The 14,134-nt window shown below is 44.6% G+C and overlaps 1 protein-coding gene across 4 annotated transcripts in view; it reads right to left on the bottom strand.

The window, feature by feature from the left end:
* Positions 1–6,192: 6,192 nt before the first annotated feature.
* The window catches only part of LOC135394219 (uncharacterized), a 38,840-nt gene continuing 30,898 nt past the window's right edge, over positions 6,193–14,134 (bottom strand). For all 4 annotated transcript variants that reach the window (XM_064624834.1, XM_064624833.1, XM_064624832.1 and 1 more), the window contains 7 exons: positions 13,743–13,856; positions 9,021–9,122; positions 8,845–8,957; positions 7,608–7,878; positions 7,380–7,521; positions 7,199–7,325; positions 6,193–7,145 (listed from right to left, as the gene is read on the bottom strand). In XM_064624834.1, coding sequence (XP_064480904.1) covers positions 7,072–7,145; positions 7,199–7,325; positions 7,380–7,521; positions 7,608–7,878; positions 8,845–8,957; positions 9,021–9,122; positions 13,743–13,856 — 943 coding nt within the window. In that variant the 3' untranslated portion in view covers positions 6,193–7,071. The remainder of the gene's footprint in view (positions 7,146–7,198; positions 7,326–7,379; positions 7,522–7,607; positions 7,879–8,844; positions 8,958–9,020; positions 9,123–13,742; positions 13,857–14,134) is intronic.

The following is a 14,134-nucleotide window of genomic DNA, read 5'->3' as shown; positions in this document are numbered from 1 at the left end:
TCTGGTCATGCAGCTCCATCAAAAAGTTGGCCTAGGGACAACGGGCACCGCGTGGCGCCGCCGCGATCGGAACCCGGTATAGAAGCTCGCGCCAGTCATGGGAACGGCAGATGCAGTGTTGTTTTTGCGCCAAACATCCTACAAAAAATTATTGGTTGCGATGGCTTCCTGCTACGTTGCAGCACGTATAATGCGAATAATCGTTTTCTGTCAGACTTTACTTTATGCGGAAAGCTGCTGCCGATCACTTCGAGTGGCACGGAGTATTGTCGCGAGTCTCCTATCTTCAAACCCTCAACCAGAGATTCTGGTGCAGTTTATGTGCACAGTGCCCGGTGGTAAGGTGATGCGTACTTTATTTACGCGTAGAGCGCGCATGACGGCGTACTAATTGACGCGATCGGCCGATCGCAATTACACCAGCCTCTTTCACGTGGTACCGGATGGCTTACTCTCTCAATTGTTGCCGCGAAGCTGATGAAGACAAAAGTATAGTTTCTAAAAGGATCTTGACTGACTCAGACATGTCACGAAATGTAGCCGCTGTGTCCCTGTCGTTCATCTCTTGTTTTAGTCATCTCGTGTCGATCTCATTTCTTTTCCGAGACTGAAAGGAACCGCCATATGTTCGATATGCTTGCGTGAATCAATCTCGAGCAGCATTTTTATCCTGCCATGCTAAACAACTTTACTAATGCGTACTTTATTTAGCGTGTAGAGGACTTTCTATACAGTTACGCATCAGACAGACATCGCAGACAGTTACATGACTGATTAGTATTTGACGCGATCGGTCGATCGCGATTACACGATTATTGCACCAGCTAACATCCCTGGGAGCCAAATCAGCTCAAAAGCCCCAGTTGCTTGAGCAATTTTCTTTAAGATTCTATCCATAAAAGCACTGAGTTCGTTGTTGGTGTCGACGGAGTACGCTTTCTTTTTACGAGGCCGTTTCCCTGGGCTCGTTGTCTGACGGAACGGCTTCGCGGTTTCGGCGTGCTCAGATACGACGGGCAGCCGTCGAATATGCGCGGCAATGCATCTTCTCGAAGCTTTGGATTCGATTGGATTGGATTGGGAAAAAAGAAAGAAAAATATGGAGAGGTTAGTCCTCGCGAAGCTTTGGCTTTCCACGTTTGTGCAGCACTTTCTGGCAGTTGATGACCAGGGATTTCCCTACACCCCCCTCAGGGGGGGTGTACACCCTCTCTGCATTTTTGCAACCCCCCCCCCCGAAATTTCTCACGTGACCCCAACCAATTCGGCCACCAGCACGTTCTAGTTGGTAGTGAGTCCGGCGCAGCGAACTACATCATGTACTGTCAAACTTGGGCTGTAGGACCACAGCCATGCAGATGATCGATGCATGCATTTCTCTAAAATCATTTGAAAGTGACTGTTCAATATGCATATATTGCGCGCATATACGAGCAAAAATGCGTGCGGGCACGCAAACTCAATATGGATCATGAAGAACCATTTGCGTAGCTCACCATAATTTGCGCCCAACTCAATCAAGAGAGGTATTCTGCTTTTTTCGTCTAAGGTTTTCACCGTTGGTTGCCAGGTATTCATTGAGCTTCGTGAGACAAGGTGCTAGTCTTTTTTCTTTGTCGGTCGTGTCATTATGCATCTTAATGTTGAAATGCCGTTCATAATGAATCTGTATTCTAATGTACTGTGTTCTAACATGTACAAATAAAACGGAAAAGCTGTGCAGATATGTCACCATTGTGCCACGATTCTTCCAGTGTCTAAGAAAATTCCGTAAGCGGAACCTTCACCAAGCATAACTCCCCCCCCCCTTGAGAGCTCGGCACCCCCCCCCCTCCCCCCAGCAATGAATTTCTGGGGAAATCACTGTTGATGACGAATTCGTCGTGCCACACGACGTCGCTTTGGTCGAAGTGCTTCTCGCAGACACGTGTGTGAGGAGAGTCAAAACTGAATGCGAGGAATGGCACGTTTCCACTTCTCACCCTTGTCAGGATCCGCAGGAAACACGAACATGAATACCTTGCCACCTCACGGATACCCAGAGCGACATTTCGTAACACAGCATGTTTCTGGGATACTGCTAGCACACAGTTATCACGCGACAACAGCCGAAACACGTGTACTGCAATGGGAGACGCAGGCGTTTCCCTCCCGGGTTCCGATGGCAGCGCCACCACGCGGGCGCTCCGGTCCCTGGACAAAGCTTCCCCATAGAGTTGAGAAGCTGCGTGATCAGGAAGCCATCAAAGGACCGCGGTAGGACCGAAAGTCGCGTCCCTTTTAGGGACCATCGTAATCCCCTCAAGACCGTGGCTTTCCTGCGAGACCTTGTTCGCACACCTAGCCTCGAGTGTAGTTCAACTCTACCAAATTGGTGGCGCTGTCGAACACTATGACGTCACTTGCTTACAAACAGGGAGAGGTCTATTGGTATAAGCTAACATATTTCTTGCACGGAGTTGCGTACCAATGCGTTCTTCCGCTCAGCTGTCAGGCTGCCAATTACCTGTTCATCCGCGTGGTTCACACCTGGGGATGACGGAAGGTAATCTTTCTTTATTCCTCATCTTCCTTCACCCCTGCTTGTGAACCGGATAAACACGTAACTGGCAACCGGACAGCTTAGCGCATTGGTATGCTGCTCCGCGCAAGAAATATGTTATCCGAAACCAATTAGCTAGTACTCTAAACATCATCAAGTGTCGATGCGGACTTCTTTTCTTGAACTCAATTTATTTTATTTTATTTTTATTTTTTCTGAAGATTGCGATCTGGAAAATAGAGGTTCCGAAAGCGTCCGAAGTAAATGGGCCGCTCACTGCTCAATTCTTTGCCGATGTCTCAGACCTGTTTACGCATTATTCAGTCGAGGGACCTTCGTGAAGCACCCGGTATAGAAGCAGACATCCAGGCGCGTCAATACACAACTAAAAGCACACTCTGCCAATTTTAAGAAAAATTGCAACACTGTAGGGAGCACCTGCAATCATGCAAATGGTGTGAGCCGGCCTTCAAACAAAACCGTAACTGTGTTTAGAAGCAAGGAAGCAAGGAGAACCGCGCTCTTCATGGAGGCAAAACAGATCAGAGGATTAGGAAGTCAATGCGTTCGCAAGGTCTCAATACACTTCATAGGAATAATTTATAATTTTTTGTACAGGAAGAAGGGAAGACCTTTGGTTCGAGGTACGGTGCGCGTTTCCTTTACTTTATTTCTTTTTTTTTTTTTTTTTGTCCAGGCACTGGGATTTTATCGGTTAACAAGTAGAAACTGTGTTGCTGGAGGATACCAGCGTAAAGTAGTGTGCTGTTTTGCACCCTTTCCTTTTCCCCCTGATCTCAACTGTTTGAAGACAAAGTAGCCATTTAGCATTGGGTGCTCCAACTATTTCGTGAACGCACAGCTTAAAGCAGTGGTTGCCGAGAACATCGAATTGTAACTCAGCCAAGTTATTCTGCTTTTGCCATTTCTTTTCCGTATGAACTTGGAATGGAAATTGTGGATTACATACGTTTCCCACACTTTAATGTCGACCAAGGGTATGGCAATGAGCATTGAAGCACAATATACAAAAAGAAAACTTTTTGCGACCCCGATGATTCTGGCGAGAACTGTCAAGATCGAAAAATAACACCAATGTAACGGCACTGAACGTATGAGTGCCGTTTGCGGCTGTCCAGTCACGTCAAAAACAGTTTGTGAAACACACTGTCTTTTAATACTATCAGCAGGATGTTACTGGATGGAATTTGTGAAAACACCTTTGTCAACATGGGACGAATGGACGCAGTATTTTGAAGCGAGACATCACAAATGCTAGTTGATGGACACAATCAGATAACATGCAAAATGCATAAGCAAACAACCGTTAGTATTGTAAAAAGATCCATCAGAGCAACAACACAAAACAGGAATGCCATAAAGACACCACAACTGCAGCAGTCTTGGTGAAATTAAAAGTTCAGTTTTAGACAATTAGTTAGTTCAACTACAGCTAGTCCTACTAATCAGAACTGTTTAATTCACCGCGATACTTTCAGTTTTTCATCGAATACAAACGAGCGATTACTCCTCACGCATGGTATGTCAATAAGGACTGCACAACAGAGTGTGCGCGTTACTAATATGTGCACTCCTCCGTGTACGACTTGACTGATATGCCTAAAACGTATCTCGAAGCCTAACTGGGACATTCAACTTAACTGTCATAACTACGGCCCCGGGTTTTCCGCGATTCCGCGAAATCCGGAATTCATCGTGGAATCCTTCGTTTGGCACGGAATTTCACGAAATCCCTTATTTTTAGGGGTGTGCGGATACTCGAGTTCGAATCGAATATATCGATCACTCCAAGTATTCGATTCGCGAATCGAATACCCAATATTCGCGTTTCCGAATATTCGAATATACGCCGAATATCAACGACATCTCCCGAAAGCGGGCTTCACCCGACGCTTCCCTGCATGAGGGGAATCCTGCTTTACGAAATTGCCCATGCCTCACGACCAACACAGACAGATTGTAGTTTCGCTTAAGATAACGTTAGCCCAAGCCTATTGTGCATAATTCACCTGAGGAAGGGGCGGTGTCCTTCCCGTGTGCAGTTTAGCGGGGGCACGGGGGGGGGGGGGGGTTGTTTTGATGTCTGGGAAGTTGCCTTTAAAAAGTTTACTCTCAAATAATGCCTACAGTCCAGGAACAAACAAAGGTGTCCAAAAGATGTAAATTCCCCAGGGCATGTATTGTAGACTCCTTCCTATTGAGTTCCTATAAACTCTGTAGATGCTCTGTGACGTCTTTCAGCAGGTATAAAATGATTGCAGGCGACGGACCGAATTAGAGGAGAACACAAGATATCGTGCATGGAACGCTGAGCTACGACAGTGCTTTCAATCTAATTTTATAAAATCTTTTTTTGTTCCCGAGTTTCCCGTTCCAAGCAGCTGTTGACTACTTTCCGCGGAAAGTCGCGGTATTTACAAGTGGGTGCCGCAGAGTTTTCAATTTGCTGCAGCAGAAAACCAGGGGCCTTCGTCATAACTGCACCTTAACTGCACGATTGTAGTGTGTTTACTTCTTAGAATTTATTTTGCCTGTTTCACCAGCAGAGGCATTTTAACAAACAGCTATCATTCAAGGTGATAGCTTACCCTATTACAGACACACTTTATGGTTTCTTTATGCACACTAGTTGGCGTAATCTCTTTCGCAGTCGATAATTAATGCTTATAGGATGTAAGCTCTATGGATGAGTGAACATCAAAGTGGTTTCTTTTGCTTCGAGCTCGGTGTTAAAGAAGCGCTGAGATGACACCCACTGTTTTTTTTTTTCTTTTTGGTTGCAGAGTGTTCTCCAACGAATAAAATTAGTTACTGTGATAGAACGATAAGCGTAGGTGACCTATAGAAGCGAGCGCAAGGGTTCTGTTCCGCACACCTTTGAAAAATCCTTCTCCTCGTGAAAAGAGCGCATCGCAGAACGAGAGGACTTCGTGACGTATGCTACTCCCCTCATGTGACCGGTGACGTACAGCAGCACAGCTCAAGCATGCGTAAGCGGCGCGTGAGCTGCGAAGAAAAAACGAAGAAACAATACACGGAGCCTTCACTACGTCACGCGAGAACCGTGTCGGCCGTCTGCGGATGCTTTCTCCGACTGTTTTTTTTTTTTGTAAATTCGATTGCACAGCTATAACGCACCGCAGAGCGAAAATATTTTGCATGGTAGCTCCTGGTGGACAGCTTGACAGATTAGGCGGGATTTCGAGCGACGTTAAATGTCACCTCATTGCTCCTTTAAACATCTACAAACCTAAATCGTGGCAATAGGAAGTCTGAAGAAAAAAATGTAATTTTCACGAGAAAAAAAAAATCCTGAATTATTTCCAGATAACATTTTTTAGAAAATGCTGTCATTGCAGATTTGCAGCACAGAGATGGTAAAGGCCATGGCAGGTATTCGATAAACCTAATATTATGCTTCATGGTGCACGAAGGAAAAAGAGGTACAGTACCAGCACAGAGCACTTTGCTGGAAACTCCCAATGATAGTGACCAACTAGAGGCAAAGCTCATGTGGGATGAAAATACTTTCTAGTTTTTTTTCTCATGCTATGTCTGCTCAATATTTTTGCATTATATTTCAACTTTACTTGTCTGTAAATGTGGCAACGGGATGAGACAACCACTAATAAAACTTGTTATTTTTATTACATTTTATCCGGACCAATATAACCTTATCCCATTCAACAAGGTCCAACTGAAGGATGACTGTCATGAACTCGCAGAGCAAACAACATAACACATAAACCATGAAATGAGCAAGTCTCTGTTTACCCAGGCAGATGAGTCATGATGCGATGTTATTGATATTGCTAAAATAGAGCTTTGACGAACTCTTCACCAACAAGTTCCAAGCACTGGGCACGATAATATGCCTCCCGATAAACTAGGTGCCACAAAAAAGACTGTGTTAACAAACCATTAAAGTACCAGCTCCGTTCACTCTTTCAGTGTGTTTATAATATCCCCATAACGTGCAGCGATTATTCACAAACGTTACAAAAATTTTGTAACTTTCGTATCGTTGAGTATGAAATAATGAGAGTAGGATGGAGACATCCCCAAGATGCACCATAGGACAAAAAGAAAAAAAGACATTGCTCTTAGGATAATCCTTTACCATTTCACTAGACTCACAAGGTACTTGGCAGGGCACGTCGACATACTTGTACCTAGAATGTCAGGTTTTCAATGTCTGCAACTTAAAATCCGGAAGTTTGACATAGAACGGTGATCACATTCTAGGTAGAGAGAAATAAAGGTTGTCCTTCTACACATGCAGAATTGTATGTAGAACTACATTTTATCACCACTGCTTAGAGTCGTGCAAACGTACACGAAGCTGCGGGTATCACATGGCTGCACTCTACCTTGCATGGAGAACTGAATAAGTATGGCACATTAAAAGCTTTGGCTACTAACAAACAAACTGTTCCCTATCTTACATAAGAATCATGGCAACTACACCCGATAACAATGGGACGGCAGCGTTAGGCGTCATGGATCCCTCACCCAGTTCCCTGTGCTTCCAAACATACTACGCAGAAGTCGCCGAGCAGGCAGCAGTCATGAAAGGTGTGCCCTGAAATATACAGAACTGTTTCTATCGAACATTACAAGGGACGACGGTCTTACCGCATTGACGGACGACAACAGCATTACACGAGGTGAAGAGCAACTGTCTGCAGGAAGCGCAACTTGACAACAGTGTGGTTGTACGACCCCAATGGCCGTCTGCTTCTTCACCATACAGGTGATGTACCTTCACGCAAGGTAATAAAGAGGTATTCTGACATTTAATGCAAACTTAAGCTACCTGGACGTCTGTCAGGTCCTCCATGCTGGCCAAACCTTGCTTCTCCCTTTCCAAGACATCCACAATCTGCGGAGGAACACAGACGGGCCTCCGAGACCACAGGTAGCTTTCTAGCCGAGACAGAATGCGGTGATTCAAGGCCCTACAATATATGGTACTCGATTGAAACAAAGTTTTCGAGACACGATATCTCTATCAGAATGTCCTTTCAGAAATTGTTTGGCTCACTGCTGTTGCTGTCCAATGATGGTTATCAAAGTGCTGGAGAAAAAGAAGTGTGGGCTCAGAGATCCCTTGGGAAGACAATCCAGAATCTCAGAAGCCAGGCCCAAAGAGTCTAGCATCCTCCGCGCCAAGTTTTCCACCGTGACAAGGGTCTCGCTGCTGTCCAGAACTTGATCACAAAATAGGCAGGTTGGCGAGTGGTTGGAGGCTTTTTGTTGCTTTTGCACCAGCTCAAATGCTAGCTTCCATTCTTCCTCGCTCTCTGGCAGTAGGCCTGGAAACATTCAACATTGTGTGTTATAAAAGAGGTATTATGATATAGTACAGTTAATGCTTAGGGTTCTTCGTTTTCGAGTTAAACCCGATTTTTCATGATAGTTTCCCCTCCCCCGAACAAGTTTTCAAGAATGCGGGAAAAACCCAATATCTACGCGAGATCCTTGCGGTTCTTCAACTTGTCGTTCTAGGTAAACCGTCGGAAAAGTGAATCGTAACATCAGCAAAGGGAGCTATTTATGACAACCTATTTGTCCTCCTTTTATAATCCCCTCCAGCAGGAGTCAAACGTGAGCTTTTGTGGAACTGGGGCAAGTGTTTGAATACTGTGGTCATTCACTGCCCCAGATCCGAGCAGAAATATAAAGATTCTTGTTTCTCGTCCCAGTGTCACAGCAGTGGCTTGTTTCGTATGCCTTTAGTTTCCCAAAAAAATTCCCTGATGACATATCAAAAGCAGATCGTAGCACCCGATTTCTTCCCGAATTCTCGTGTGTTAATAGCACCCGATTCCCGCCCCCGAATCTGAAAAATCGTAAAACCCGAAAACTAAGAACCCTATTAATGCTCCACAACACCTGCGCACCTTGACGTAAAACAAGCCGAGAAACCCTTATGATGCTCAGAGCTGCCGTGCAAATACTGCTATAAAATTTGCAGCCAATTATTTATAAACAGATTTTATAGGCAGCGGGTTCACTGCACTCACTTGCAAAACATCTGTGAGCAGCAAGGCAAAGGGACAAATTTTTCTCAGGTGTCCTGTCCAAGGCAGTAGGCTACACACACTATCTAAGGTCAGCTGAAGCACTATGTTAAAGCAGAAACTGAGAGGGGGTCAGGACACCCCTCCACGCACGCATCAACACTTGTTGTCACTTGGGGGCGCTACAAGCCACAGTTTTGCTGCCGTTTCTTTCATTTAATATCTCTAATTCAACCTAATACAAGTACATGCACTTACCATACTGATGGCTGCTGCTCAGCAATTCAACATCCCCTAGTTGTATGATTGTGATTAGATGCTCCAAGCGGAAGCCCAAATGCTTTAGAGAGTATAGGTATCCTGGCCAAAACCTGCACTTGACATGAAAGATATCCTGCACATCCTTCTAGAAAAACTCTGGCAGGCATACTCACCCGTATAACTGACACACTTGCATGCTTTGAATGGACACCCATTGGTCATTGAGCAGGACGGCGTACAAATAGTCTGGCCAGCTCACTCTGTGGGACCAGGTCCTGAAACAGCGCAGATATGCCATACTTGCTCTTCCAAGGAGATACTGCAGCTTATATGCTCAACAACAGTGATGAGACCACGTGTCCAATAATTCGAGCCCATTTTTATGCTCTGATAAACGAGAAGTTTTCCACCTCTGTAGCAGCATATTGAGATGGTGCATCCAGAAATGGAAAGTCCGCTCGGCATTCGTCATCAGAGGTGGGCATCCTCACGAGGGCAGATGAGGGTGAGGCTGCCATCACCTCACACACATTGAGGTGAGGGGAGGTGAGGAAAATATTTCAAGGGAGGTTGAGGTGAGGCGAGAAAAATTTTGTGACAAGGACTCTGAAGTAAGGAAAAACTTCCGAAATGAAGATTGAGGTGAGGAAAAATTTTTTAGAAGGAGGTTGAGGTGATGTGGAGAGGCTATCTTCAATTGCACGATCCCTTAACGGGACTATCGCATCCGTCCCGGTCGATTCCGAAGCTACAGTGCTGTTTTACTCCGCGTTCATCACTGATAATAACGCCGAAAACCCGACGCGAATTGGCAGCGTTGTTCCTGTGTAGTTTGCTATAGAACATCGCAAGAGCAGACGACGCATTCCGGGATTCCCTCTCTGGAAACGTCACACGGACGAAGCCAATCATTGCGCGCCCTTTGACATGGAGAATACTAATCACTGAGCGGCCGGAGGGACCTTGGTAGCCTTGGCAACCGACCGACAGGCAGGAGGGCGGGCGAGCGAGGTGGAATGCCAGGGGACGGCGTCTTCTCTGTTACCGGCTCGCGTAATGTTGCTTCTGGTTAGTGTCGAACGTGTTTGTACAGTCAGGAGCATAACGCCATGTTTCACGTAACATGCACTAACACTGGTAAGTGTATTTACCGAGGACTTTTCACTTAGTATAGTGCGATGCGAACGCCAAGCAGACGATCTCGGAGACAATCGCCTGCGCTGCGCTCCCATTCGTGCGCCTGGCTTACGTCATCATCGTGTTGGCTCCAGATGGAATGCGGACCTTTAAAACTCGTTTACTTAATATGTAAGCTGTTTTCGGAAGAGAAATTTGGCAAAGTTGAGTCTGAAACGGTGACGAACATTATCCTATCGGTATCAGACATACGTTGCCGGATGCGATAGTCCCTTTAAAGCGGCATGGAGAGCTAGCTTTTTCTATTACCAAAGTAGCAGAAATGATTTTGTATTGTATACAGCACAGTCTCTCTGCACTAAAATGAGTCCGGTGTGACCACACGTCATGTGACGAATTCAATCTCTCCCTATTATTCAACATCCACATCAACAGTTTCAGACTTTCAGCTGAGTCAGATACATGATAGATGTGTCAGATCAGATACATGTACAAGTGAATATAGCTTATGTGTGCTTTACATATTTAGTTTGGTTTTCAATACAGTCAAACTAGTCAGTTGAGTCACATACATGATGTGTCAGATACGTGAACAAGTCATATAGTTTGTGTGTTTTATGTGTTTAGAGTTCAGCAAAGCCAAACTAGTCAGTCTGTAAGCAGATGTATTTCACATATTAGGAATGATAGTACATGACAACCAATGACGTTACCAGAGACTGATTTAAGAAATGGAGGCAACGACACAAGCTTTTAGTGCAATAAGCGCATATAGTGGCATATATTCCGTACTGCCACACGTTGAACCATTGAGCCTTTAGTATCCAGTTAGCAGGAATTAAGTTAGGTGACAAGGCACAAGAGGTTTGTGTCTTCATCAAGTAATTTTATTAGTTGGCCAAGACATAAGTCACTAGTAATCTGTACAGCTCGCCTACCTGATGGATTTCAAAACAAGGGTCTTGAAGACAAGGTGCCCAAATTCTACAAATGAATACGTCCGCTATTTAAATAACATATGAAAATAATATTGTTCGATAATATAAAGTCATAAGAGATAAAAATGCAAGATGTACAAGTAAGGTAGAAGGATAGCTGCACACCATCCCGAAAACGACCTTTGCAGCTCTATTGTCATTATCACTTGAGAGATACTCTATAAAAGCAATTCCTGTTTTGCCAATATGAAAAACAGAAACAGCTCAAAATTGTTCAGTTTGTCGAACTTCTCTACCCATGTACCCTACGTCCAATTTTTACTGTTTGTACATGTAGTGGATCCTTGATGAAAGAAGTAGTTGTAGAAGTAGAAATAGTGGGTAGCTGTAACTTTGTCAGGAATCAACCAACGAAGCAGTAAGAAGCCAACCACGACACATACACCAACCCACTCCTAATGTACGCTTTTTTATTATGTGTTAGCGCCGCAAAGCAACTGTGGCCATGAGCGGCGCCACTACTAATAGAAAGAGCAATTGTGAAGTGAAAACGTTTTACAGAAACAGGTTGAAGTGGGACTCCGCAACAAAATCACAACAAAGATTGCGGTATATCCATAACCTTTGGGATGTCAGGAACGTGTACGAAATATCTTGCTTCAAAACTGCTCAGATTTTATTCAAACAAATCTATTCTGAAGCAAGCACTTTGCCTCTGTGAAGCGAGAGGGCACTGAAAGCAACACAATGCTGACACCATCCGGCAAGTGAGAAAGCAGGTTTCGAAGCAGACGACAATGTTGGGTGACGTCATGGTATCCTCCTCCAGACTAGCCTCCATAGGATTTAGCTCCGTTTTCTGCTCTTCGAATTTCGGTTTTGGTTTGCTATTGTTATCATTTAGGAATTAATGACACGCGCAAAATGAAAGCGAATGTTGTGCACTTCGGTATCGAAGAGGTGGTTCCTGTTCGGTGTGATGACCGCCTTTACTTTTTCTTTTTTTAAGTCTTTGCAAAGTCTCCCTTTAAGGTGAGACAAAGCAAAAAATTATGACACGTAGGTTGAGGTGAGATGAGGCGAATATATTTTACAAAGAAGGTTGAGGAAGATATTTTAGAAAAAAGGTTGAGGTGAGCTGAGCTGAGGAATATTTTTCAGAAGAAATTGAGATGAGGTGAGAAAAATTTTTCAGGAATATGGTGAGGTAAGGTGAGAAAAAAATCCCTCAAAATTCAGGTGAGGTGAGGAAAAACACCTAGGACAAAAATTGAGGTGAGTGCAAAGATCGTGAGGGCATTTGCCCACCTCTGTTCTCTGTTCGTTCTGTTCTCTGTTCGTCATACCATCCAAAGGCGTAGTTGCAAGGACGACGCCTTTCGCATCCACCCTCATCAACAGCTACGGAACACTATGCCATCCTTTTGTTTCTGGAGGTTATCGTTGATTTCACCGCAGGGGAATGGGCAGTCTTCATCGAGTCAAAATCTACACTGCAAGCTATCGAAAATTCTGGCATACGAGGCTCATCCGTACCCCTAGCGACGGATCTGTTAATGGCTTACCACCTTGTGTACGAAGCAGGGCACAGGCTGGTTCTCTAGTGGGTTCCAGCCCACTGTGGTGTCATGGGGTATGAACAGGCCAACAGCGCAACAGAAGCAGCTCTCTCATCTCGGAGACAAACGAGTATTGCGCTGCTGAGTGGAGACTGTCGTTCCATTCTTCTACACCTCGTGACACCCCTGGCTTTCTGCCAATGGACAACTGACATTCTCCCCAGTCTATGCTGAACAGAGTTGATCCAATGCTCGCTTTCCGCATGCCACAAAACGACTCTTGTCGATATGCTACATTAATTAATCAAATGCGACTCGATGTGGCTTTTAGAGCACAGTGGCATTATCGCTTGAGACAAGTTGATTCTCCCAGATGCAGTCACTGTGGTGCTCTAGAAGATCTAGAACACATTCTTCTTCATTGCCCACACTACCAACCTTCCCAAACTGCACTCTCTCTATTTATGTCATCCAAAAGGACACCGTGGTCTTGTCCTTGTATGAAAAGCAACACTAACTGATGCACACCAAATTCAAAAGTCTCTAGATGCAAATGTGAACTGCCAATTTGTTCACACTGGCTCGCTACAAATGTTGATGCCTTTGAACAATGATTTCGGCTGTTTTTTTTTGTTTGTTTTTTTTTTCTCTTGTAAGGTCCTTTCTGCAGCCATGCACATTGCATTGTTTCATGGACTGTATTATCCAGATTGCCATGTGGTTTGCCACAGACAAGACTTCTTTATCGATAGTAATGTGCACGTTTGGATGCACTTGAGCAAACATTAAAGGAGCATGGGCGGGACTTGGAACATATATCTTTTTACTGTGAAGTGCGAATGTACTGAAAAAATTGCTTTTACAAGAGAGCACAAAGGGAAAACAACCTCGCCCAGCGGCTCCTCGCGTCTCATGACGTCAGGTGGCAGAGAGTTCTTCATTGGCCACCGAAAATCACCTGCTAGCAAGAGCGACCAGTCAAGACCTGGGACGGGTACAGATGCAAAAAGAAAGAAAGGAAAAAGAAGGAGCTTGCCTCAGTATTGGCGAGGCATACGACGTTGCAGACTGGCGGCCGAGTGGAGCAAGTTTTCTGACCCGGGAGACTGAAAGATCTCTTGTGCTCTAGGATTACGAGCTACTATCACAGTTTTTGTGCGAATGTCTGTCCCAGGGCTTGTAATCCTAATTTCCAGTTCTTCTGACATATTTGTTCTCAAGCCTTTCCATGCTCCTTTAACCTGACAAAGAATATCCTCACCTTGGAGCACCACAGGGACACTTTAGGCACTGCAGGTCACAAGACTCAAGCGAGTGATTCACCCACTCCCATCGTACTTCATTGTTCTCCAGGTATTTCCTCACAGAGGACAACCTGCATTTTCAAACTTTTCACAAATGGTATCCAGTTATGACTACTTCGTTTCATTCCAATATCTCAAATTTAGGTGGGGCAAGTTACGTATCAAGTCAGTTGTCGGTAAGTGACAGTAACGAGTTGTTTCAATGCAATTCCTACTATATCTAAAGCATGTAGTAAAGCAAATTTGTTTCCCAGATTTCCAGCTTATCCATTTCATGAGCCCCTTTTTGCCATTCAACACCTTTTCTGCGGTATTTAATCCTCATTTTATATTATTTGCTACTTATAGC

This window comes from Ornithodoros turicata, chromosome 5 (genome assembly GCF_037126465.1).
Source record: "Ornithodoros turicata isolate Travis chromosome 5, ASM3712646v1, whole genome shotgun sequence".
NCBI classification, from domain to species: domain Eukaryota; kingdom Metazoa; phylum Arthropoda; class Arachnida; order Ixodida; family Argasidae; genus Ornithodoros; species Ornithodoros turicata.
This window is presented reverse-complemented; position numbering and strand designations above follow the sequence as displayed.